This window comes from Onychostoma macrolepis, chromosome 03 (genome assembly GCF_012432095.1).
Source record: "Onychostoma macrolepis isolate SWU-2019 chromosome 03, ASM1243209v1, whole genome shotgun sequence".
NCBI classification, from domain to species: Eukaryota; Metazoa; Chordata; class Actinopteri; order Cypriniformes; family Cyprinidae; genus Onychostoma; species Onychostoma macrolepis.
In genome coordinates this window covers 53,484,995-53,512,516 of record NC_081157.1, presented here as the reverse complement: position 1 = coordinate 53,512,516, position 27,522 = coordinate 53,484,995, and the positions used below count along the sequence as shown (strand labels likewise).

Below are 27,522 nucleotides of genomic sequence, written 5' to 3'. Positions count from 1 at the left end.
GAATTTCTATCGAAGGCTGTATGGACACAGATATTTATACAGTTTTTCCTCTAGGCGTGTTCAGTACATTTCATACAATGCCATTTCACCTTTTTTGGCTGTGTCTCCAGCCTGCTTTTAGGAAGTAGACAGGGGGCCTCAACATATGTTAAGGGAGATGACATAACAATCTCATAATCCCGCATCGCAAAGTATGTTTAACAAAGCAAGAAACAGCTTCAATTCAGAATTTATCGTCAAATTTCAGTAATATTACAGTTTAATGCCTCGACGAACTACGAGACAACCTTCTCTCGGCTCAGAAGGAAGTGAACTGGAGCAAAGCGCGCGGGCGCCAGAACAAGATATAGTGACTTCCTGAACAAATCTTGAAAATCATACACATCTTAACTTATAACAATAAAATAATAGATACAATCATATCAAATAAATAAAATTACATTTATATTTAATAGAAAGAAAAAAAGGGGGTTTTGAGTGGAAATAATATAACCAAAATAACACCGTTACAAATGCAGCAAACATTTTTAAATATCTGTAAAACAATACTTTAATGTCTTTAAATCATTAATAGATTTTTTTTCTTTTGTTTAGTAGCCTACATTTAGGCAAATCTAGAAAAGATGATGCTGGCTGTGACTAAGCGCAGCGGGTTAAGATACCATCTCTTTCTGTTTTTTTCTTTCTTTTTCTTTTTGTGTAAAGAAAACACTGTATTATTATTATTGTTATTATTATTATTAGGCTATTATTATTATTATTATAGGCAAAGACAATTTAAAAAAAATTATATTATTAACCGTTATTTTTTCTACTCGAACCGGTTTCGGAACGCTAATAATACAGAGGAACGCAGGAGCAGAAACTTTAAACTTTCGATTCTACTCGGAGTGAACCGCTTTACTTTTTTTTTTTTTTTCAAACCCTGCTCATGTCTCTTGTTATGACAGATTTATCCAGATGATATTTTATAGCTTGATGCATTATTGTGTCACATTTGGTGATGACACAACATCAGACCTGAAAGATCTGAAGATGATCTACTTACTGTGATTGTTTTTTGTATGTCTGTGTAGAGCAGATGAATGATTGAAACGCTTCCCACACGCAGTGCAGTGATACGGTTTCTCTCCAGTGTGAATCCTCTCATGTGTTTTCAGATGTGATGACTGACTGAATCTCTTGTCACAGTGTGAACACTTGTAAGGTTTCTCTCCAGTGTGAATCATCTCATGCAGTTTTAAACACTTTGATGAAGTAAAAGTCTTCTCACACTCAAAGCACATGTACTCTCTCACACCAGTGTGTATTTTCTGATGTTCTTTTAAATGTTGTAGACGTGAAAAACTCTTTCCACACAAATAACATGAATGTGGCTTCTCCTTTGTATGAACTCTCAGGTGCTCCTTCAGGTGTGAAGCTCTCAAAAATGTTTTCCCGCATTGATCACATGTGTACAGTTTCTCTCTAGTGTGGATGTTCATGTGTATCTTAAGGTTTGATGAGTGTGTGAAACTCTTCCCGCACTGATCACAAGTGAATGGTTTCTCTCCTGTATGAACTCTCATGTGTATTGTAAGTTCTCCTTTTATTGTGAAACTCTTCCCGCACTGATCACATGTAAACGGTTTCTCTCCAGTGTGGATCCTCTCATGTGTTTTCCGGGTTCCTGAGTGACTGAATCTCTTGTCGCAGTGTGAACACTTGTAAGGTTTCTCTCCAGTGTGAATCCTCTCATGTGTTTTCAGACTTGATGACCGACTGAATCTCTTGTCACAGTGTGAACACTTGTAAGGTTTCTCTCCAGTGTGAATCCTCTCATGCAGTTTTAAACAGCTCGCTGAAGTAAAAGTCTTTTCACACTCAAAGCACATGTACTCTCTCACACCAGTGTGTATTTTCTGATGTACTTTCAAACTTTGTAGATGTGAAAAACTCTTTCCACACAAATAACATGAATGTGGCTTCTCCTCTGTATGAACTCTCAGGTGTTTCTTCAATTGATCACATGTGTACAGTTTCTCTCCAGTGTGGATCCTCTCATGTGTTTTCCGGGTTCCTGAGTGACTGAATCTCTTGTCGCAGTGTGAACACTTGTAAGGTTTCTCTCCAGTATGAACTCTCATGTGAAGCACAAGATGATGTTTGTATGTCGATCTCTTTCCACACTGAGTGCAGGTGAAAGATTTCTTGGCTCTTCTTTTCTTTAAATCTTTCTGAGTTTCAGAGCAACTCAAAGGTTTTTTTCCAGTTCTGAAGTGATTTATTCCCTCAACTTCATTCAATTCTTCATTCTCCTCATTTTCTTCAATCAACTCTGAAATAAAAGTAAAAATGGTTTATTTTCTTTAACTCATAAAAAAAAGAAATGTGAAAAGACAAACACAAACCCTGATGTAACAGCAGAAAGTAGACAAATGCTATACAACATTTTGATCATTTTGACGCAGTTTTATAAATAAATCTAGTACATTTTATATATACATCTCTGAAACTTCTTCATTCATCAATGAATGACCCAGGTGAAAAAGACGTAGTATTAAATGTATTAAAAATATACTTGAAATTCAAGTAGTATGTTTATAATACATTTGTATTCCCAACATGCTTATTTGAAGTGCATTAAAAATATATTGAATTGCATTTTAATAAATTTCTAAAACGTATACTTGAAGTAATTTTGTATTACATATATGCTTAGTTATACTTCTAAGAAATATGCTAAACACAAGCATATTTTTAATTTATTTATAAAAAAGTATACTAGAAATACGTTGGTAATAAATATATGCTTAATTACACTTTTAAGGAATATGCTAAACACAAACACACTATTACTATATTTCTAAAAAGTGTAGTAGAAATACTATGTTAATAAATATATTCTTAGTTACACTTTTAAGGAATATACTAAACACAAGCATACTTTTAGTGACATTTTAGTGTATTTACAGAAAACATAGGCTATGTTACCCTTACTTAAAGTATATTTTATGTGTACTTTGTGTAAGAACATAACAAAATTAAAGCTGCAAGCAGCGATGGCGGGCCCAAGCCGTCAGTGCAAACACCACCCCAGTGGCATCTCGAAAACTGGGCCCAGCGAGCACATGCATTACAGTAACCCTCTGACAGTCTGGTTTTGAGGGATACAGCAATGAAAGGGTTAATCCAAACTATCAAGACTGTGAAAAACACACACACACAAAAACACATAAACACAACAATTAATACAATTTTGGTAACACTTTCAATAAGGTTTCAGTTATTAACATAATTACATTAATTAATATGAACAATAATTATATAGCTTTTATTAATGTTAGTCTCTCTCTATTCTCTCTCTCACACACACTCACACACACACACATAAAGAACAATATGTAAATCTTTTGTAACACTTTTAAACAAGTTTTTAGTTTTTAACATTATATAAGTTAAAGTGAAGTTAACATGAACAATAATTTTATAGCATTTATGAATCTTGGTTAATGATATGTTCAAAATTGACTACTACATTATTAATTAAACTTTCTGGTAAATGTACATCAGTTACTGTACCATGAACTAACATGAAGAATTTTTTACTAAAACAAAAATATAGTAAAACATATGTTGTTCATACTTAGTTTGTTAGTTTTGAATTAACTAATGTTAAAACTATATTATTGAACTATACTGGTTAGCATGAACAATAATTAAATAACATTTATTAATGTTAATTAATGTTAAGTTCAAAAATTATTAATACATTACTAAAATTTAAAGTTGTATCTTAACATTAGTTTATGTACTATGAATTAACATAAAATTAATATTTTCAATGTTATGACTATCCCCATGTTAATTAATGCAATAACTTATGTTAACCAAAGAGACCTTAATGTAAATTGTTACCAATGTTTTTTATAATCTATAACTATTTAATAAAATAAAATAAATAAATAATATATATATATGACCTTATTGGAAATTGTTTTATGATCTATATCCATTTTAAAAATTTTAATTTAGCTATAAACATTTCTGAAACAATTACACAAAACTATATTAGCAGTAAAATACATATTAACTTATTTTATGTATATATTTCTTAAAGCAGTAAAGGGTCAATACTTAAAATATTTCTTGTCCTATCAGTGAAAGTTTAAAACACATAAAAGTTGTAATGATTTTTCTTCAAAGATTTTTAAAAATTAGTTTAATGCTGTATAAGCATTTCTACATTTACAATGTACAAACCTTTGTCAAATATTATTAACCATTGCAATATTTAAAATATGTTGTTTAATATGGGTTATGCTACTTTGGTTGATTAGGCTGTTGTTCAGTATGATACATTAATTGTTGTAAGCTAGGTGTTTATAAATTTGTTCAAGCTTGATGCCTTTATTTTCTAATATATATTTCTGAAATTCCCACAAGGATTTCAACATCTGGGAAAAAAAAATAAAAAATTTGTGTTTAAATTCAAACAACACTGACTAAACCTGATCGGTTCCAGAGCCATTGAACGGCTCTGATTGGTTCGTATGATAATGAGCTTGCAGCAGAGAGCTTAGTAAATCAGATATGATGTGCGTGCAAATGTCCCTTGAATTTGAATAAGTCTAAATTTAAACAGTATTATATAGAGCGATCGTGTCTCTTTAGGGCGCTTGGACGAAACCACGCAATTCATATGGATTACTTTGGCGATGTTTTTTTGCCATTAACTTTTTTAAACGTGAACATCTTTGATGAATCTTTTCATCGGAGGAACAAAAATCTCTCAGATTTCATTAAAATATCTCCGCTTTTCTTTCAAAGATGAACGAAAGTCTTAGATGGTTTGGAGCATCTTAAGGGTGAGTGATGACTTAATTCAAATTGTTTTGGGGGAACTATGAAATTAATTAGAAAATATAGCAGTATGTTCTTATTTTTACCAGCTTCTGCAAGCATGTATGGCGTCTGGCTGTTGGAACCTCACTGTGACTTCAGGTAAGATTTGTATTTAATTAACGTTATTTGTCTGTACCAGTTGTGTTTTTGACAAATGCATTGGCAGAAAAAAATTAATTAAATAAAATTATTCATTATAACATGTACAACATTAACAGTTTTTATTTGCAACATGAAGTGTATTTATTTCTGATTTCCTGAACAATTTGGCTTCATTGTAATGAGGTTAATGATCTTTGAAAAACCCTGATTATGAACATACAGTTACTTTGTCTTGAGCTGATCACCCAACTGTGGTAGTGTTGGTTGATTGGTGTTTATATTTGTTCAAGCTTGACAACCTTATCGACTTTATTTTCTAATATATATTTCTCATTACAGATAAGAACAAAGATTAAATTGTAAGAAGTGCTGCTTGTAAGAGCATACAGTACATCTGAAACTGCTGAGGCTGGGGAGGTTTTTGACTATACTTCCGACCAGGTACACTGTTCTGTCATTCTTAATTAGAAAACAAATCGCCAAACATCATTTGCCTTTTTTTGCGTGTGAGAAATATTAACATATGTTGTTTTTCAGATCAGCTGCTATAGAATACAAACTGAAATCTGAGTGCAGAGACAAGCAAAGGAATAGTAAGTATATTTTAATGTCGTATCTACTCTGTTATAGAGATTTTTGAATCAGGCCTAATGTAGGATGATTCGGTCAATCTTGGAAGAAAAATGTTAGCAATGTGTCCATTCCAGGTGGCTAATTTGTGCTTCCTTTCAGTCATTCATGTAAAAATCCATTATCTAATTTTGTTTCTGTTTTGTTTTTTTCTAAAGCTGCAAGGCACTTGTGCAAAATATTGTATGCCAGGACGACTAGGCTGTGCCCAGGTCTCCGGAACCTGCGACAACGCTCAGCTCCATCGGCCCTCCATCTGCGCCTTCGGATTCACCAGCTCTGTCTCCATCGGTCGGCCCCCGGATGTCGGCAGCTACACCATCTACATCTTGGCTCCTCCCTCCCTCGACTCCACCGTGTATTGCCAGCACTGGGATGCTCTGGGTCTGTGCCATGTGCCAAACTCCATCTAAGCCGCCAGGGCATCATCGTCATCCTCCCATCACCATCCCTTCACCACATCCTGCCATCATCCCGCACCTTGCCTCTCACCATCCCTACACCATCTCCTCGTCCACCTCCAAAAACCCCTCCATCCCTCCCTATTCTGTTGCTTGAACTTTATCATCTTCAGTCTTTGCACACACATCTATTCACTTCTGCACTTAGTTTTTCTGTAATTTTTTTTTTCTTCAGAAAATTACATTGATGTAAAATTCTTAACTTTTCAGTAATACAGGTATAGCAGGTATATTGCAGCTTTAGAAAAAAACAAAACAGAAACAAAATTAGATAATGGATTTTTACATGAATGACTGAAAGGAAGCACAAATTAGCCACCTGGAATGGACACACTGCTAACATTTGTCTTCCAAGATTGACCGAATCATCCTCCATTAGGCCTGATTCAAAAATCTCTATAACAGAGGTGATACGATATTAAAATATACTTACTATTCCTTTGCTTGTCTCTGCACTCAGATTTCAGTTGAAAAACAACAAATGTTAATATTTCTCACATGCACAAAAAAAGGCAAATGAAGATTGGTGTTACGTCCTCTGTCGTGTGTGTCATGTGTTCCCACCTCTTGTGTCTTTATTTGCTCATGTTCCTGTCCTTGTTGAGTTTGATTTGTAGTTTATTCAGTTCAGGTGTGTGTATTTATCTGTGATTGTCTTGTGTGTGTATATAAGGTCCTGTCTGTTCAGTTAGGGTTTGTCTGGTCTACTCGTTACTTCCCAGTGTTCCTGTGTGTCAGCCCTGCCTTGTCTTGCCCTGATGTCATTATTAAAGACTATTATTTTGAAGTTACTCCTCGTCTCCGTGTTCCTCATTCATCCCTGCTGTGTACGCCATGATAGAAGACCAGACCTAAACCGTAAGCGGCGCCCACTCTCCTCGTTTAGTTTCTTCGTTTTTGAATGTGTTTTGTTTGAGTCTGTTTCCCCCACGACATGAAAGTCGCCTGCTCACGCCGCCGTCCGCGGCTCTTTTCAGCCCGCCGTTCGCGGGACATCAAGCCGACGTCCACGGGACATCACGCCGCCGTCCGCGGGGAAAGCCAACCCGCCGACCACGGCTCACCCCAGCCCGCCGGCCCCCGCCGATGTTGGTCAAGCCGGCCGGCTGCAGCCGTATTTGTCTTTCCAGTCAGCTGTGGACAAGCCAGCCGGCCGCTGCCGTATTTGACCAGCCCCTGTCTTGTCTGTTGTGTTTCCTGTGTCTAGCCCTGGAGGGCTCCTGATACCCCCTTAAGGTCCCCTTGGTATTTTTTGGGGGGAGGGGGGGGGGGTAGTAGAGTTCCGACTGTAGTGGCCAGGCCGAGTGGACCGAGGCCATGGCCACGAGCTTCAGGACGGGGACCTTCTCTGGAGGTCCTGTCTTCCGGTCCTTGTGTGTCCTGAGGGGCCTCCAGAGTGCCCACCCCCCCTCTCCCGGTGGTACTGTTACGTCCTCTGTCGTGTGTGTCATGTGTTCCCGCCTCTTGTGTCCTTATTTGGTCATGTTCCTGTCCTTGTTGAGTTTGATTTGTAGTTTAATCAGTTCAGGTGTGTTTATTTATCTGTGATTGTCTTGTGTGTGTATATAAGGTCCTGTCTGTTCAGTTAGGGTTTGTCTGGTCTACTCGTTACTTCCCGGTGTTCCTGTGTGTCAGCCCTGCCTTGTCTTGCCCTGATGTCATTATTCTGCCAATGCATTTGTCAAAAACACAACTGGTACAGACAAATAACGTTAATTAAATACAAATCTTACCTGAAGTCACAGTGAGGTTCCAACAGCCAGACGCCATACACGCTTGCAGAAGCTGGTAAAAATAAGAACATACTGCTATATTTTCTAATTAATTTCATAGTTCCCCCAAAACAATTTGAATTATGTCATCACTCACCCTTAAAATGCTCCAAACCATCTAAGACTTACGTTCATCTTTGAAAGAAAAGCAGAGATATTTTAATGAAATTTTAAATGAAAGATTTATGTTCCTCTGATGAAAAGATTCATCAAAGATGATCACATTTCAAAAAGTTAATGGCAAAAAAACATCGCCAAAGTAATCCATATGAATTGCGTGGTTTCGTCCAAGCGCCCTAAAGAGACACGATCGCTCTATATAATACTGTTTAAATTTAGACTTATATGCACATTCAAGGGACATTTGCACGCACATCATATCTGATTTACTAAGCTCTATGCTGCGAGCTCATTATCATACGAACCAATCAGAGCCGTTCAATGGCTCTGGAACCAATCAGGTTTAGTCTGTGTTGTTTGAATTTAAACACAAATAAAAGTTTTTCATGTTGTTGTTTTTTTTTCAGATATGATGTTGAAATCCTTGTGGGAATTTCAGAAATATATATTAGAAAATAAAGGCATGAGGCTTGAGCAAATTTATAAACACCTAGCTTATAACAATTAATGTATCATACTGAACAACAGCCTAATCAACCAAAGTAGCATAACCCATATTAAACAACATATTTTAAATATTGCAGTGGTTAATAATATTTGACAAAGGTTTGTACATTGTAAATGTTAAAAATGTTTTTCAAAATATTGTACTTTTCCAAATATTAAAATTATAAATACATAAATATTTAAAATGTAACCATGTGTAAAAGTGTAATCATTTTGTTATGTTCTTACACAAAGTACACATAAAATATACGTTAAGGGTAACATAGCCTATGTTTTCTGTAAATACACTAAAATGTCACTAAAAGTATGCTTGTGTTTAGTATATTCCTTAAAAGTGTAACTAAGAATATATTTATTAACATAGTATTTCTACTATACTTTTTAGAAATATAGTAATAGTGTGCTTGTGTTTAGCATATTCCTTAAAAGTGTAATTAAGCATATATTTATTACCAACGTATTTCTAGTTTACTTTTTTATAAATAAATTAAAAATAGGCTTGTGTTTAGCATATTTCTTAGAAGTATAACTAAGCATATATTTAATACAAAAGTACTTCTAGTATACTTTTTAGAAATATATTAAAATGCAATTCAATAGATTTTTAATGCACTTCAAATAAGCATGTTGGGAATACAAATGTATTATAAACATGCTACTTGAATTTCAAGTATATTTTTAATACATTTAATATTTTTTCACCTGGTGAGGTACATTGATCTTCAAATTATGATTTTTAAAACATTATACACCGCAAAATATCCAGTGTTGTTTAGAGTTGTTTTTATGGTGTTAATTTATCAGAGTTAAAAAGTGTTGATTCTGGTGTTGATTTGAATGGCATTAACACTTGCAGTGTAAATAAGTGGTTGGAGTCACTGTAATTGCAGCGAGTTGACATAATTGACACTGGTGATGAGTTAATCCAATTTCCGGTCCTGGCACATTATTTCCTTTTTGATTAATGGTGGATGACCACGAGGAGAGGACAGTGTTCAAACAGGTATACTATATTATAACCACTTAAATTGACCAATTTTCATGTTTAATTTACGTTTCTCACCATTCAGAATAATATTAGTACGTTTCTCAACATTGCCAGAGTGCTAACATTATTTCTTTTCAGATAACGCGACAGACCACCGACAGAATCTCCAGGCCTGCACCACTTGTTAGCTAGAAAATTGCAGTGGTGGAGGTAACGAATTACAACTACTCACGTTACTGTAATTAAGTAGTTTTTCGGTACTTGTACTTTTTTGAGTATATTTTTAAAGCTGTACTTTTACTTGTACTTAAGTACAAATTTAGCAAAATAATCTACTTCATTACTTTTAAATCATAATTCGTTACTGAGTACGCCCACAATTTGAATTGATATTCAAACATTTGACGGCATTTCAGTAACCAATAAAGATATCCGATCGTAAACGGACCAATAAAAGCCCTGATATCTGAACCGCAGGAAAAGCCACTGCAGCAGCAGGTTTTGAAGAGCTGATCAGACAGTGAGGGAGCTCAGCGTAACTATGGAGTCAAAGTTTGGAGAAACAAACGACATGGTAGTGTTATCCTAAATATCTATATTTTGATTCCGATACTGAAATATCTGATACAGTTCCATTACTTATTCTCCACAGTATCTACCGTCTATACACTGATACACGCTGTGTCTCTCTCCTCTCCGACAGTGAGTTTGACGCGCATCCGCCTCCTGTCAGTTACAGAGTCTGAATGTCCGCGCGCGGGATTGCAGGTATTCCGGATAATTTTAATCATTTCCACGCAAATGTGGCGAGGTCTTTATTGTAACATGAGAACACAGTCATGTAATCTCTGAAAACTGGATGCGAGCTCTCAAATAAGCCTAACTTTTACAAATGAACTGCCTGCCCTCTCACTCCGATATTGTTTGCGCGCAGATTGTGTGCAATCGCGATCTCACCACTTTTAAAGTAGAAATTATTTCTCTTTGCTCCTGGATTAAACTTTGTGAAAGGTTATCAACCATTCAAAATAGATCCACACCTGACCGACGGAAATGCTACTGGAATTTTTATTGGCTGTAAGTGAAATGCACCAGAAAGTCTTTCAACAATCAAAGATGGATCTTTAATTTCTTTACAATGTACGTTAAGTTTATGCTAGAAATGTTTTGGAATGGGATATTTGTATGATTTGTACATATAAATATCCTAGTCTGTGTAACTGCATCATTGTACAGACATTACAGGTCAAAGCCATCTGATGTTCCTTTTATCTAAATAAATAACATATATGGCTCTTAAAACACTGAAACTATTTAGTCTTGTCATATTTTGAATACCTCAACTGAATTGCGGTTATTTGTTTTATAATTTTATTACTGACTGTGTATTTGTCTTTTTTCTGTAAATTCAATTCAGTTTGAAATCAAATTTGAAATCAAGCTTGCATTTGCAATAAAGTTACCCTATTTTAAAGACACAAATACACAGAATGAGCAAATGTTTAAGATTGAGATTTGTGTAATGGTAATTGATCACTGTTTATATGTGTATCTATTTGAAACTGTTCATCATGTAAAGCGAACGTGTCTTTTTAGAAGATTTAGATTAAAGCACTCAAAGCTTGACAATGATTGCCTTTAAAAAAATAGATGAATAAAAAAAATTGAGATGTTAAAATACCTATGACAGTATACAGTATAGTTTTGTCAATGGTATTGAAAATGATTAAAGTCGTCATGAAATCAAAAAAATGACCCTACTAACTTTTTTTAGTGCACATTACTAGTCTTGTGGTGAACAATTAAACTGTGCAAGTCAATACACAGAGAAAAAAAAAAAAAAGTCTGCCTTCGTAATCTTTAATCAAAAACTGAAAATTTGCTTCTGCTCAGGAATGGCGTTCTCACTCTGATGACGTCAGTTTGACAGCTTGGGGAGAATCCGCTTGTTAAGTATGACGTAAGGATTGCTGTTTCCGGGTCCGAGCCTCTACTCATTTCATTTGAGAATACCATCTCAACAGCCATTTATGAGCACTATCTAATACTACATATTTAAGCTAAGCATATACAAAATGTGCAGTGCACACTACAGTCTCCGTGCTCACAGTGTCTCAGACACTAATATTTTAGTTGAAACACTGTCTGGTCATTTGGGATTTCAGTATGGAGATAAAGGTTAGGATTATAATTTTTCAGTATTACATGACATCGTGGGTGTATATTAGCACAGTGTGTTGTTTTCTTGGGGTGAGCGTTAAGACCCAGAAGCGGTGAAGCGTGTTGTCAGACGTAACAAGCAGATATTCTTAACCACTCCTATCCAACTGTGAATCTGCTCTGAGCAAGAGGTGGAGAGGAGGTGCGCCACAATAAAACCCCTCCCTTTATTCAATATTCTGTTTCACTTGAAAATACATCACAACACTGAAGTCAGTTGCAACTTCCAGGTTCATGGGGACCTTAATATTGATATTTTTCAAGGTATTGAAGTTAGAAATAACTGTATCATGACCACTAATTCACATACTTTGCTAATAAGTTAAAAGTGGGTTTTGTTCAAAGTAGCTATAACCCACATAGATCAATATTTTAATATTTATCTCCAATATTTTAGTATAACTGTGCATGTTTTCCACAAATAATCTCTGACTGTTTAAGTGAGCAGCAATCAGTAATGCACGGTTTTTTTTATTTAAATTTTTTTTTTTTAACGTTGACCTTGAACGCACAGCTTCGGATGGTCTGAGGAATTTACATGAAGTATATTGCGGTTACTCTCGTCTGTAAAGTTAAAAGCAGCGGAGATAAATTATCAGATAATCAAGCAAGAACCGTTTTGCTGAATTTATATTTTCTGCCAGCGTATGACTGAACTAACATTCGCTCATGATATGAGACACGTGTTTGAGGTGCGCGTGCTTCAGCTGTAATAGTAGATTAACTTCTATTTCACTCTAATATAACGTTAACGTTTGTGGGGTGACAAATGGAGCCTCTGACAACAGCGGCTCGCTGGATTTTCCTTAATATTACCAACGTCATAATTTGCATTTTTCTTGACCAACAGCTTTTCGTCATGTTGGTTAAAGTTCAGTATCAAGGCGTGAAGAAATTTGTAAAACTGCACAGCGATAGTACTTTCCAAGACTTTCTCACTGAAGGTAAGAATCGTGTGCTACTGCTTTGAAATGTAAGTCATATTGGAACTATGCTTGAGGTATAAGACCACAGGGCTTGTGTATGTTAACACTTTACAATAAGGTCTCATTTGTTAACATTAATGTGCAAACTAACAATTACTAACTTTAGTATTAGTTAAAGTATTAGTAGTATTAGTTAAAATTAGGACTCTGTTTTTATTTTCATTTTAGTTCATAGTGCATTCATGTTAACATAACTTTTGATTTTTATAATGTATTAGGAAATGTTGAGGTTAGCATTAACTAAGATTATGCCATGGTCTGTCTGAATACTCGATTCTGATTGAATGGCAGGTGTTGATTATCCGATACCATTAGCAGGATACAATTAAGTAGGCTGCTTGATTATGGCAAAAATCATAATCACAATTATTTTGGTCAAAATTGTAATCACGATTATTTAACACCATTATGAGGGGGCCACAACCAAAACTTTATATGAGTGATTTATTTAAAGACAGTGATTGTGATTGATAGTAATGCATAGAAACCTTATTTACAGGAAATATATATTTGATATGACATCTACATTGTAGAGACCAGCAGAATTTCAAACAAACAAAGTCCTTAAAATTATTGAAAATAATTAAACTCAGTAATAAAAAAGCAGGAATATAGCCCACTGTCACGGATCCAATTTACCGTTGCACGTGTATTTTCATTCTCAACTCTTTACGTTCATTTATAACATGACCGGCGAAGGTATCATGAATAAAAGCACTGCATTTTAACACATTTTTGCGTGTATTTGACCATTTAGGTGCACACCTTGAGCTAAGATGACTTTACATGGCCATGTCCATGTTCTGTTCCGTCTCTGAGCGCATATATCTTCCTGAGGAGCAGCGCAAGTTCTCTTTCACGCTTTTAAAAGCATGAATAAATATACTTCTATAAATCAAGCGTCCCATTTTGCAAAAGTCAAGTTACATGATTTTACTAATTTGCAGGTGAAATTAGGCTTTTATGGAGGAGTGAAAGCACAGCGCTAGGAAAGGGGGCGGAATGGGGTGCAATAATCGTTTTCTCGATTATTGTATTTTCATAATCGTTGAAGGCCAAAATCGAAAAACCGTTTTTCGATTAATTCATGAAATTCTTATGGGTTTGGAACGACATGAGGGTGAGTAATTAATGAAAGAATCTTTATTTTCCTGTACTAACCCTTTAATTGGACTTCTGATGCAAAATTCTTGCTACAGAACATTTAGACAAAGCCCTGTTTGATTTAATGCCTTTAGAGAAAACTTGCTTTTCTCTCTCAAGAGTTTTCACCCACAAGATCATCAACCCCCAGCACATGCACTGATACCCTTTCACTCACTTCAACTGACCATGAAGAGACTGAGAGAGCAGTGCAAAATCAAGCCGCAATGGCCAGCAACAGTTTTAACATAGGGTATGTATGCATGTTTTTACTTATGGGTAACTTATCCACATAATAGTTCTTTCACCATTTTAGTAGTCTTCAAGTTTTCACCTGTATTGTGGTCATGTTTAATCAGATTGTCCAAGATGCATTGGAAAAAAAATCTGGTGGTGAGGAAGTGCTTGAAGAATACCAGAAAACTAAAACTTTAAAGCACAGCACCAGACGTCAGCTTGTTAATACTGTTGTCAGTCACATGACAGAAATTCATGGGTAAGACTTCAATGCACAGATGCAAGAAATACACACAGCTGTGTCAATTGGTGTAGAAAACAAGCTTATTTATTTTTGAAGGAGGATCCCCACCCGCAAACAGCGGGAAACTTATGCCTCAGGCATTATTTCTCTCTTTCCTTGCCTGAGAGACCTGTTTTCAACAAAGGGCTATGTAAGAATCTTTTGTATTGACGTACTTGTAACACAATCTAGTTGGACATTAAGTTTTGTACTCCTTTTTTGTGACATGTAATAGTAGTTTATCTCTTAAATGTAATGACTAACGTAATGTTCAGATTTTACAAAAAGTGTTCTCTTGCCTTTCTGACAGGAGCATTTCTACGTTCCAGAAAAGTGGACCTGGTTCATCTCCTGGCGCCTTAAAACTTTGTCGAGGAAGAACCCAAAACGTGTTAGCTTGGAGATGACTGAAAGTGGAGGACCAAGTCGACGAAGAAGGATAGATGATGTGCAACAACTTGAAGGAGATGCATGCAGAGAGGCAATTTCTTTCCTTGTCCATACAGCTGACGAAGCTGAAATTATGCAAAAGATGAAGGAAACTTTCAAGCATAGACAAGAACTGGTGCATAATCCTGAAAGATCAGCTGACGTCCTTGATGTCTTTCCAATATATTTGGACGTAAAAGGATTGGTAAATAATGTATTCTCCTTTTCAAAGATTGCTTTAAGTGTTTTAGATATGCCTGCTTTGTGTTAAGTATCTTATAAGTTTACTCTTTGACATGATTGCTTCTTGGACTCATTTGTTCATAGATTTCACTCTTGCTCGTACATGCCAGTTCAAGTAAATACTTAAATTACTATGTTCGACTCATTTGCACATTCATGATGTCTTAGTCTATCAAAACAACATGCACACACTATCCATTTTGGTGGTGAAGGATGAAAAAGTAACCTCTTAGAAATCTTGTAATATGTGTAATAATAATTTTTGTCTTTAGATACATCAGGACTTTGCTATGCTGTTCAATGCTGAAACATCCAACAAGTTTCTTGAGAGGTGGGAGACGGCATTCAAGCAAAAGATCATCAATGAAGCCCAGTCTCTTACTTCAACAGCAGAAATTCGGTGTCTTCTCAATGCAGCAGGCGGACAAGGATCTGAAAATGGTTGGCATGATTTGTGAGGATGACAAAATTTCATATTTGCTCTGGTTTCTTGTTTTTGTGAGCACTAAATGTTTGTTTTTGTTTTGTCCTAAATCGCCCACCACCCCCTAAACATCTACTCATTCAGATTGGGACAGCGACATGTCTTCTGTCCTGCTGCTGCTGCATCTCCTGCCTCCTGCTCCAGGGAGGAAGAAGACTAAGATCAGTCCAACAGAGGCTATTGACAGACTTGTGACTTTCCATAAGGTAAAACTAACAATACCGTTGCAAAGTCATTGTGAATGTTTAATTATGATTTTGGTTATAAACCCTAAAATGCAGTGGTTTTCAATCATGGTCCTTGGGATTTACCTGTCTGCACATTTTGTCTCTCTGACCTGACACATTTAAGTAATTTTCACCCAAAAATGAAAATTCTGTCATTTACTCACCCTCAGGTTGTTCCAAACCTGTATACACTTCTTTGTACTGCTGAACACAAGGGAAGATATTTTGAAGAAAGTTTGTAAACTGGCATTGAGTTCCATAGTAGGAAAAATAAATAAATACTATGATAGTTAATGGCTGACTAAAGCGGCCTGTTTACAAACTTTCTTCAAAATATCTTCCTTTGTCTTCAGCAGTACAAAGAAATGTATACAGGTTTGGAACAACCTGTGGGTAACAACCTTTTCTGTAAATGACAGAAATTTCATTTTTGGTTGAACTAACCCTTTAGTTTATTTCATGGAGCCATTACTACTGGGATCAGGAAGGATTAAGGGCAGGATTGACCACTTTTACGTCGTTGTGGACAAGCGCCTCATCCCTTGCGCTGGAACCAGTTCCTTGAGTGCCTTTGATTAACTTTTTAAAGTTCACTATGTTTTCAACCTGTCCTATGAGGAAGCCCTGGTGAACTTCTTTACCTTCCTGCAGACGACAGTTTACAACATAGATGTTGGTCTTTCAAGTGAGTCTCCGAGAGTAAGGGAACTGCGTGCAAAGCATTTAAATTAGTTTAAATGTTGAAGTGTTTCCTCTGTAAAAGTCTGCATGCAAACAGCCACTCTTTGATGGGTCATTTAAGAATCGCACACAGTTTCTATCCTTCGTTAAAGTTTAGGTTGTTATGTGCACAGAGTGGCTGTATTCGGCAGTTTTGCTCATATTCTGGTTTTCGAAAGCATTTGAACCGTTTTCATGTTGATGCCAGTCCAGCTTATGATTTGCCATCTGGTGAACCGTCATCTCAAAATGTTAATAATCAGTCAGGGTATGTCCCAATTTTGGAAACATTAAAATGTATGTGTCGAAATGAAGATGTATGTACACTGCTGACAGAATTTACAGGAAGGCAGAAATCACATTTTGAGGACTTCTGTGATGGAAGTTACTTCCAGAGTCATCCATTATTCTCAAAACATCCCAGTGCTTTACAAATTCAGGTGTACTACGATGAATTTGAAACCGCAAACCCTCTTGGCTCTAAACGTGGGGTACACAAGGTTGGTGCTCTTTACTTTGTGCTTAGAAATCTACCTCCCAAATTTAATTCAAGACTGATGAATATCCATTTGATAGCTCTATTTCATGCACAAGATGTGAAAAAATATGGATTTGACCCCATCCTGGAACCACTGATTCGTGACATAAAGATTCTAGAGTCAGATGGTATTGAACTACCTATATCAGCGAGTAGAGTTTATGGCACAATATGTCAAGTAATTGGAGACAACTTGGGCATGCGCTCAATCCTTGGGTTCACAGAATCGTTTAGTGGACATTACTCCTGTCGTCTATGTTTGACTGAAAAAGCTGATGAGGATGATTTTAGGGTTATTTTGCGTGATCGTACAATTTATGAACAGCACCGCAGTGAGTTAGAATCTGACCCTCAACTCAAGTCAACACATGGCCTCAAAACAAACTCATCACTCAATAGTCTGCAGTATTTTCATGTGTGCCAACTATTCTCTAGATGTGATGCATGACCTCCTGGAAGGAGTTGTGCAACTTGAAATGAAACTACTGTTCGTGTATCTTTCAGAAAAATTTGTTACACGGAGTGAATTGCTCTCCAGAATATATTCATTTGATTATGGATATTTGGAGAGAGAGAAAAAAAAAAAAACCACCTACAAAGGTTAATCTAGAGCACAGTGGAAATAGCATAGGGCTCAACTCCATCCAGGCACTCTGTCTTATCAAAAACATACCATTACTGTCTCGTGATATTGTACCCTTGGGTGATAAAAATTGGCATTTGCTCCTGCTCTTACTTCACATTCTAAACCTGGTGTTTTCCCCTTGTATTTCTAAAGGCATGACTGTCCACCTGAAGTATCTAATAATTGAGCACCATGAATTATTCAAAGAGTTGTATCCACACAAAAACTTGCTCCCCAAACACCATTTTATGGTTCATTACCCGGCCTGTAATCGCAAAATTGGCCCGTTAGTGCACATGTGGAGCATGAGGTTCGAGGCCAAGCATAAAGTTTTTAAGAATACACTAAAGAATTTCAAAAACATCACCAAATCTTTGGCAAAAAGTCATCAGATGTCAATAGGCTATCTTTGGGAAACAACACCATTGAGTCAAGTTGAGTGTGGACAAATGAAAACCTTCTGTTGGAAAGATGGTGAAACGTTGGCAGGATTGCTACAGAATCCCATACAGACAAGCATGCATTCCATGAACTGCACAGCAAAATCTCCAGTGTGGAAATCCTAGTGTTAAGGACTTTATAGAGTAAAGTGTTAAAGTTGTGGTGTTGAACTTTAGGGGATCAACACTAGCTAGTGTAAACAGCACTCTCTGGCCGGTGTAAATACGCAGAGAAACTCTTATAACCCTCTGTTGAGTGCTATTAGTCACATCCGGGACATTTGCTCGTGTGCGCGCTTGACCCATCTGGAATATTTTTCACAGACGCCATTTTCTTAGACTCGCGATGCAGAGCATATGAGGACGGAAAACAGCGAAATTAAGTGTTTAATCTTACTCACAATATGTGTTTTGTAATATCATATCGTTTTATAGCGATATTTATAAGGTGTGTGCGCCTAAACTTTTTTTTAAAGACATTTCTTCCACTCGCGAGGCGGACCAGACGAGGACGTTTCTTTTTAAAAGGGACACGCCGAAAGATAAGTGTTTTATCTCATTTATATGTATTTCACAAAGTCATATTGATTTATAGCTATATTTGTGTGATGTGCACTCCTAAACTTTTCCTCAGGAAATTGGGTTTATCATGGAAAACACCGAACGTAAGTGTTTAACCTCATTTTCATTTTGTATTTTATAAAATAACATTACTTTATGACAATATTTTTATGCTGTGCGCGCCTAAACGAGCCTAAACGTTTCTCACAGATGCATTTGAATGGCTATGCATTGAGGCGGAAGTCACTTTTAACAGGGGAAACATAAGAATTAAGTGTTTTACCTTGTTTAAAATTTGTGTTTTATTACATCACATATTGATTAATAGCGATATGTATGTGTTGTGCGCTCGAAACCTTTCTCAGAGAGACATTTTCTTTCACTGGAGATGCGGAGCGGACGGGGAAGTTGGTCTTCTCAAGGAAAACACTGAGTTAAATTGTTCATCATTCAAAGTGATTTTGTGCCCTCACAAGTCTTGAAATATGGCACATGAGTCGCATAAACTACTTTAGACACTTTATTATCTTTTTTTTTTAAAGCATGAACGTGTTTTGTGTTCAGCAAATGTGAATCCTATAGGTTTGGAATTACAATTTTAAGTTAACTGTTCCTTTAATATTGTTACAGATGGTTCATGCTGGCTTAACAGAAAAATCGAAAGGAGATGATGTGCTTGAAGAGTATGAAGCCACCAATACATTAAGTGGGATGAGAAGAGCTTACACATACCACAGACATGGGTAAGCCACAATTGCATATTTTAAGATTATTGATTGTCATGCTTAATTTTTTTGATTATTAAACAATAATAATAAAGAGTCTGATCTCCTTCTAAAAATGTTTCATAAAAAATGCATCAAATGTAAGTTTTTGGTATGCTTGTATTGTAATTTATTTATGTACTGTCCCATTTATGTGCCATCATTTTGGTAGGAGGAGTCCAACCATAAGTGAACAGTAAATGTTTACTTGTACTCATGCCTTTCCACAGATGCCATGTATGACAGTTTCTTCTGTTGATTATTCAAAATATCAATTTCTTTGTGTTCCTCTGAAGACAGAAGGTCCTACAGGTGTGGAACCACATGAGTATAAATAAATGATGACAGAATTTTCAGTTTTGGGTTAACTATTCTTATATTGTAAGTGATACTTGTCCCTGACATTTCACCTGATAAATGGATGTGAAATAATCCTTTTTGTTTTTTCTCCTATTTTACAGGAGCACTTTTGTGATGCTGCAAGTGGGAGTTGGGTATCTTGCTTGGCTGAAAACTGCAGAGAAACACATCTCGTCTTGCTGAAAACTACTCTTTACAAGGAGGTCCAAACACCATTAGCAGAGACTTTGTTCAGTGAGCATTAACATGCATTCTGCCTGGATGCTAATGAATGGGATGCTGTTGTTTAAGCTGATAAATGTAAGCATTATAAACCTCGTGACATTAAGTGTACATATGGACCAAATAAGAATATGTATTTTGTGCCTTTGCACTGATTTGCTTTGACATTATGATGTTTTAATTGTTGTATAGAATATGTTCTTTACATGCATTGAAAACATTGAATGTGAAAACGTTTTTCTCAGGGAAAAAGATTTACAATGTTTCAATTAAAAATTAATAATTGTAAAAGTGTATTGTTTTGTGGGTTTATTTTTTTATATTTTTACCTGAACATTGGTGCAGTGTTCACCAGTTGAGGGAGTTAAATTCACTCTTTAAAATTTGCAGTGTAGGTATATGTTTTAATCTGCATTACCATTTTAAAATAAGTATTTACAATATTTACATTAAATCAACATTAAATAAATACACTAGGTGTGTAGGATTAATCACCATAAAGTGTTAAATGTGTATACTTGCGAGTAATAATTTCTTACCACCCTGAGTGATTAAAATGAAACACTAACACAGTGTTGGTATAATAAACACTTTCGTCAGTGTTGTTTTAACACTAGCAAAGATGGACCTGTATGTTCACCCGGAAAGTGTTAATTTTAACACCCATGGTGACAAATCTCCAAACATATTTTTGCTGTGTGGCTCAAAATAGATGGGACAGAATATGGACAAGACTTCATTGTATGCAGTGAAATTGAGGATGAAATTCCTGTTTTCAGTCAGATTCTGTGAGTTGGGTGAACTTGTCAAAGCCAACAGCTTGAAGTTCTACAGGCCATTTGATCTGCAGTGTTTATATGGGTCAGATGATGGTGAATATATTGTACCTTCTTTTGTGTTTGTATATTGTCACATCTGTGTTAAATAAAATTTCAAACTGATGCAGCATGTTGACTTTTTTTTTTTAACTGAATGCACAGGTATTTTTAGTCGAATACAGATTACACTTAATTACCTTAATCAGGGTTTGTATGAACTATATTAGTGTGGAAATAAGTCTCTTGGTGTTAAAGATTTTACACACCTAGTGTAGTTTCAACACTAACTTGGTGTAAATGAGGGGGAGGGAAAACACTAATGGTGTTAACTGTGAACACTTACAGTGTTGTTTTTACACTATGCAAGTGTAAAAAAAAGTAACACTATTTAAAGTGTTTATTTAAACTCTATTTAGTGTGGACCTATATATAAGGCACAAATCCCATGTTTCTATAGAAAGAACTATTAAATATCTTTGATAAACTACACAATTATATAATATAAATAATTTTAATGAAAAAAAGTAGCCAGTTTACAGAAAGTGTCCCTTATTATTTAGCAATATTACTGCAGAGCTCTAAATTATTCTCCAATTACAGCACAAACAATCTAAAACTACTTGAAGCGTTATAACCGTCAGCATTATTAATGAAGAATGAAGAATAAACAGCAACCTGTTTGTTGTTCAGTATCTTCAGTGTGTTTGATTCTGCAGGGTTCTGGATCTCTCATCTTCTCTCTGTCCTCTTTAATAAACTCAGCTCTTCCTGATGCTCTGATGCTCGTCTTCACTTGTAAACTGATGGGAATATTCCAGCATTTACTGCTGAATGTGTGATTGTTGTGAGGAGCTTCACTGAACATGAATTTCTGTGTGGAAGAAGCAGATTTGACAAAATCAACAAGAAATCAGTTTATTTATTTTTAACTAATTTGCACATTTAAGCATTAATATAAGTAAAGCAGATGTCCTCTAAATTCTATCTTTGAAGCCTTAAAAATACAGTGTTGTCCAGGGCCGGTTCTAGACATTTGGAGGCCCCCCACCCCCAATAAAAATCAATATGCATTTATTCAGTCATAAATAACTAAAATATTGTGAAACTTACATTTAAAAATTAATTAAAAATATATATAAAATAATGGTTTTCTATTTTACCATACTTTAAAATATCTGTTTATTTGAGTCATAGCTGAATTTTAAGCATCAATTTAACATATCCTTATGAATAAATGTATTCATATCTTTAAGAAATAAATAAATAAATAAATACTGGCCCGCTGAATTGCAAACTTTTGAACGGTATTGTTATCAAATATTTCTATTTTAAATAAATGCTGCTTTTTTTTTTTTTTTACTTTTCTATTTCACAAAATTACTGTTTGTTTTGTTGTTGTTGTTGTTTTTTTTCCTGTAGGCTATTTTTCATGAAATAAATGTATAGATTGATGAGCATAAGAGACTTCTTTAAAAAAAAACATTAAAAACTGTAATGTGTCCAAACTTTTGACTGGTACTGTACAGACATATTAATCCAACTTTATCTAAAGCACACCAAGTCGACGGTCGGCCATCGGGCAGGTTTTGTTCGTCGGGCGACTAAGTTTTCTCAGTGTGTTCCACGCTGTCTGCTTTTTTTTCAGCCGATTTGACATGTTGAATCGGCGTCGGAGCTCGTCGGTCAGTCGGGCCATCTGATCACTCTGATTGGCTGTCCAGCTGGTGAACCAGTGCACGAAAAAAGGCGCAGAACAGACGTGCTACTTGGCCGTCGGGTGTCGAGCGTTGGCTTTGTGTGTCAGGGCAACTTTGGACCCAGACGCTGCCGACGTGAGCCGACCCCGCAGTCTGCTTTCATCATCACTAGTTTGTCGGCGTCGGCTTGGTGTGTACCGGGCTTAAAGGGGTCCTATTATGCTCTTTTACAAAGTATTGATTTTGTTTTGGGGTGTACTAGAACATTGGTTCTCATGGTTGGTGGTTCGAAAATATAAACATAATTTACATTATTACAACACCTTTCACCCCAGCCTGACACAAACGACTCGATTAGTTCTGGGTTTGATGAAGGCCCACCTGCTGAAAAATGAAATGTGTTGTGATTGGTTAGCTGTCCCAGTGCGTGAGATGGTCCTCACTGCAGAACACAAGATCCAGGGGGTGTGGTTGGATCTAGATCCAACTCCTCCCACCTTACATTTATCTAAACCTACCCGTCTCCACCCCTTGATCCCTAAACCTACCAATCTCCACCCCCTGGATGTGGATCCAACCCCGCCCCCTGGATCTTTTGTTCTGCAGTGAGGGGCTACTGCATTGCGTTGTGATTGGCGAACAGCTTAGACGGTGTTTCAGTATTGCCCCGCCCCTTGCCAGAACAGCAAGTCAATATTGACATATCAATTAAGACCCCGAGACTATTGAACAAGAGGATCGCGCTGAACCTTTGCACGCACGGATATTGCAAGACATATTAAAGTGGTAACGTTATTGTTGTTGGGTTTTTTGTGGCTAAATCACATTTTAGATGGGATGTCAACAACATCTTAAAAATAACTGCATTTATGTAGCCCACAGATAAGTGCAACGGTAATATGTATTATGTTTACTGTTAATTCTAACATTATAACATGAATTGCACTGAAACTGTTATACAGTAGAATTTATTTATATCATAGTCTCACAGACTTACACTATTTGTGGCGGCATATATATGCAAATTAATTATCTGCCAGCAGGAGGCGCTGTTGGATTGAAAGCGATGTTTCCCCGGTAACGCTGTACACAAAGCAGAGCTCCGCTCACATACGCTACTTTATCAGACATTACATGCAAGATGAAATGAAAATGATATCCAAAATTTTCTGAAGAGAGTTGGTTTCTTTCAGAAATACAGTGATATAAAAACACCCGCACCGGGTTTCCATTTTGAAACGTGCAGTGCTCAAGCGTTCTCCCCCCCAACCGTTCAAATGTCCGCAGGCTAGATTTATTTTAATGATATTCTAATGGGCCAATTTGTGATATCACAAATACAGGAAAACAACTTTGTAGTCCGAACGAGCCGTTCGCTGTAGTTCTTGAAAAGGGATTTTTTAAAAACGAAATATCTCCCGTTGGAGTTGACTTTGAGATTTTTAAAAACGAAATATCTCCTGTTGGAGTTGACTTTGAGATTTGTAACTTTGTAGATCGTTTTATGCCCAAACATACACTACACACTGACTAAAATTCAAAAAGTGAAAAAGCATAATAGGACCCCTTTAAGGTTTGCTGAGGATGTTAGTATAGCCATGATATTATTATTATTAGTGCTGTCAAACGATTAATCGTATGGAATGCCAATCCTGCCATTATTAGAAACAAATAAAGAAAGAAATGTACAAAGAAAAGTAAAAAAGCAAAAATAAATAATTATAGTTTCACTTTATTTTGATGGTCCCTTTAACACATTCTATTGACTATAAGTAATGTTGCACCTACATTTCTACTGACTCTCATTAGAGTGTTAGTAGTGTATTAGTTGACTGGTAGGGTTAGGGTTAGATTAAGTTGACACGTTCTTGCAAAGTTACTTATAGTCAGTAGAATATCTGTTGGGAGACCAACACAATAAGGAGTTAGTAGATATGAAGCAGACAGTCTACTAATACTTTTATGAGAGTTTGTTGACATGTAGTTGTAAAATTACTTAGTGTCAACAGAATGTTCAAAAGGGACCATCAAAAAAGTGTTACCATAATTATTTATCACTTTATTTTCTTATGTATTTTTTCCACATCTATTTATGATTTTTTTTAAATTTTATTTATACAATATATTTGTACATTTATTTATTTTCACATTTATTTATTTATTTATGCATTTCTTTGAGGAGGGTGTGTTTTACTGCAGGAATAGCAATTGAGCCAGAGTAGTCGACTTAAGTTATAACAACAATAATACTATTCTTTATAATAATGGATTTTTTAAATGTTCATTTGATAACATTTTGAAACATTAATTAAAATATACATAAGTGTTATAGCTTTATTTTTAATTGTTTTTTTTTTACATTTATTGTTTTCAGAAGTGAGACTTCAATTCCTTAATTAAAATGGTTTCAAGTTTGTTGCAATAAAGGATTTGTTCACTCAAATAACTTGTTCTTATTCTTTTAAGAGTCATTGTTACTGATAAGAATTATTGTTTAATACATATCGTGAAACCTGATATTTTCTGAGATGATTATCATACTGTGAAAATCTCATACAGTTACAACCCTATACTCAGAACACAAGAGCCATACTCAATTACCTCTTTATACATGTACGGTACTCAATTACCTCTTTACACATGTACGGTACTCAATTACCTCTTTATACACGTACGGTACTCAATTACCTCTTTACACACGTACGGTACTCAATTACCTCTTTACACATGTACGGTACTCAATTACCTCTTTACACATGTACGGTACTCAATTACCTCTTTATACACGTACGGTACTCAATTACCTCTTTACACACGTACGGTACTCAATTACCTCTTTATACATGTACGGTACTCAATTACCTCTTTATACATGTACGGTACTCAATTAAAAAATAATTACTGTGTTTCAGCAAAAGGTCTCACATTCCAAATGTTGTAGCTCACATTCAGTAAGTCAGTCTGGCCTCAGCATTTACTACAACTTTGTAAAAATCATTCATTTGAATTAATAACTGGACGTAGTTCACGTTTTGTTTTTGCACTATGACTGGAATTTGTAGACGGTCCCTTAAACGACATTAGCGCTTATCTACACAGAGCTATACATATCTGACACGAGAACAGAAAACATTAAATAAGTAAGACTTTACAATAACTAATAATAACACAGAACCTAAAACTAAGTTTAAAAGCGACTATAAGAAGTCTGATCTGCCAAAGATAAATGAATAAAGAGAAGATCGCGTTAGCAGCAATGCATTACACTCAGTGATCACGAGACATTCAGTAACAGCACATTATCAGTCCAAACATGGAAAATGTGTCTGATGTTTGTGTTTCTATGTGAAACACCGTGAATTACTGACCTCTCCTCAGACTCGTCCGAAAGCTTTATGACTCGCTCCTTTATCAGACAATGACTTTACAGACAGCGTTTGTTCACGGTTCCTCCGAAAGAGACTTCAGACAGACTTCTGAGACAACATCACGATTTAATGATCTACAACAACAGAGCTTTGCTGAGAAGACAATACTTCATTACTGCTACAATACTACTTTCTCCTAGAAATTAGCCTCTACATCAAAGCTGGAAAAAAGTTGGTCAGAAAACTACTTTAAACTGGCGTCCGCTTTTATTTCTCAACTCTCAGAGAATCGAGGACACGATACTGACAATAATAATAATAATAATAATAATAATAATAATAAAAGATCAGATTCAGCAGGAAGTGAAGATAACGCTGGATTAAGTCTGTCTTGTTGTCTTCTTGGAATGAACTGAAGTGTTTTCAGAACAAAAAGAGGGCTTTTCTCAATTACTGGGCGTTTCCACATCGGGACAGGCGTTTATAACTCTTCAGAAAAGAACAGATTTAATTAATTTGCTTAAAGAGGTTTTGTGTTTGATAAGAAATAAAACCAAAAGCTGAAGATTTATTGTGGTGTATCTTCCATCAGTGTCTTTGCAAATCTACACGATCACTAAAACTGATGGAGATTAACCTCATTATCTTGTCTCTATACATAAAGAGACATTTGTATCGATGGACGAACATTATCACCTGATTTTAAAAATGTGTCCATTTGCATTAAGCACACAGTTTGCATTTCTCTATCATTTAAATTAATAGCTTACATTTACAAAATTAGCCTTTTTGATGAAAGTAAAGTCCATGCTAAATTAATTTAAATTAAATTACATTAAATTAAATTAAAATGTTAAATCATAAAAAACATTGTTTTTCAATTTAGTTTTATGTGGCAGAGACGGTCAAGTAGAGAGAGGTCTCGATCACAAAAGTGCAAATTAAGAAACGCTCTCGATCTGTGATTCAGTTCCAAATTAAAGAAAAGTTTGTTTCAAGGCATTTTGTGACTTTTCTTAAATCATAAACAAAGTGCAAAATATTTGACATTTTATTTATTGATGGTTTTATATTTTATAATAGTGAATTGTAATTTCAAAATATATATAAAAAAGTAAAAATGAATGACTGATAAGCCAATAAGAGTTCCTCTGCTGCCATCTACTGGTTATAGTGGTTATTTGATGTATTTTTTTATTTTAAATAATTATCACAAAAATGTTATTAAAAATAACATTTAAAGTTGGTGAAATGTCTCTTATACCCTTCTGGTTCTCAGCCCTCGATATAGTGTTTACACAGAACATTGTCTGAAAGCAGCTTCACAATAATAAACCAGAAAACACATTGATAACATTGTGAAGTTCATTAATTATGAAACATTTAGTCTCACCTGTAGTTCTGGTTCGAGTGAACGCTGGCGTGTTTGGCTGCCGCTGCTCTCCGGTATTTTATGCTGTTTTATTTTTTTATTTTACTCTGTACTGTCCTTGGAGTGAGGCGATTTCATCTGACTTTTGTGGAGCATTATTCCATCGCCTGCCCTGTTACAGTGCGCGGATTGAGGCAGTGGATCTGAATGAACTTCTGAATGAACTTCAACGTGGAGAACTAAATCCAGTTTGAAATGTGGTGCTACACTGTAAAAAAAAAAAATCCGTAAAAATACAGTACAATATACCGTAATAATTTT

The 27,522-nt window shown here is 35.6% G+C and overlaps 1 protein-coding gene and 1 long non-coding RNA gene across 2 annotated transcripts; one reads left to right on the top strand and one right to left on the bottom strand.

The window, feature by feature from the left end:
• LOC131536505 (zinc finger protein 664-like) lies at positions 1-26,132 on the bottom strand. The gene is made up of 3 exons (XM_058769479.1): positions 25,830-26,132; positions 21,440-21,635; positions 1-2,317 (listed from the first exon to the last, which is right to left on the bottom strand). Exons 2-3 carry the CDS (start codon positions 21,627-21,629, stop codon positions 1,041-1,043), a joined length of 1,467 nt encoding a protein of 488 aa, XP_058625462.1. The 5' UTR covers positions 21,630-21,635; positions 25,830-26,132; the 3' UTR covers positions 1-1,040.
• LOC131536598 (uncharacterized) lies at positions 18,914-20,107 on the top strand. The gene is made up of 3 exons (XR_009270013.1): positions 18,914-19,033; positions 19,231-19,343; positions 19,826-20,107. It is a non-coding gene; the product is annotated as an uncharacterized LOC131536598 (long non-coding RNA).
• Positions 26,133-27,522: the final 1,390 nt, after the last annotated feature.

What these genes read in the sequence shown, in the direction of transcription:
- LOC131536505 (XM_058769479.1), bottom strand. Translation starts at nt 21,629, where the DNA reads ATGTTCAGTGAAGCTCCTCACAACAATCACACATTCAGCAGTAAATGC. An exon ending in AGATACTGAACAACAAACAG is followed by an intron (nt 2,318 to 21,439) that starts GTTGCTGTTTAT and finishes CTTTTATTTCAG; the next exon opens with AGTTGATTGAAGAAAATGAG.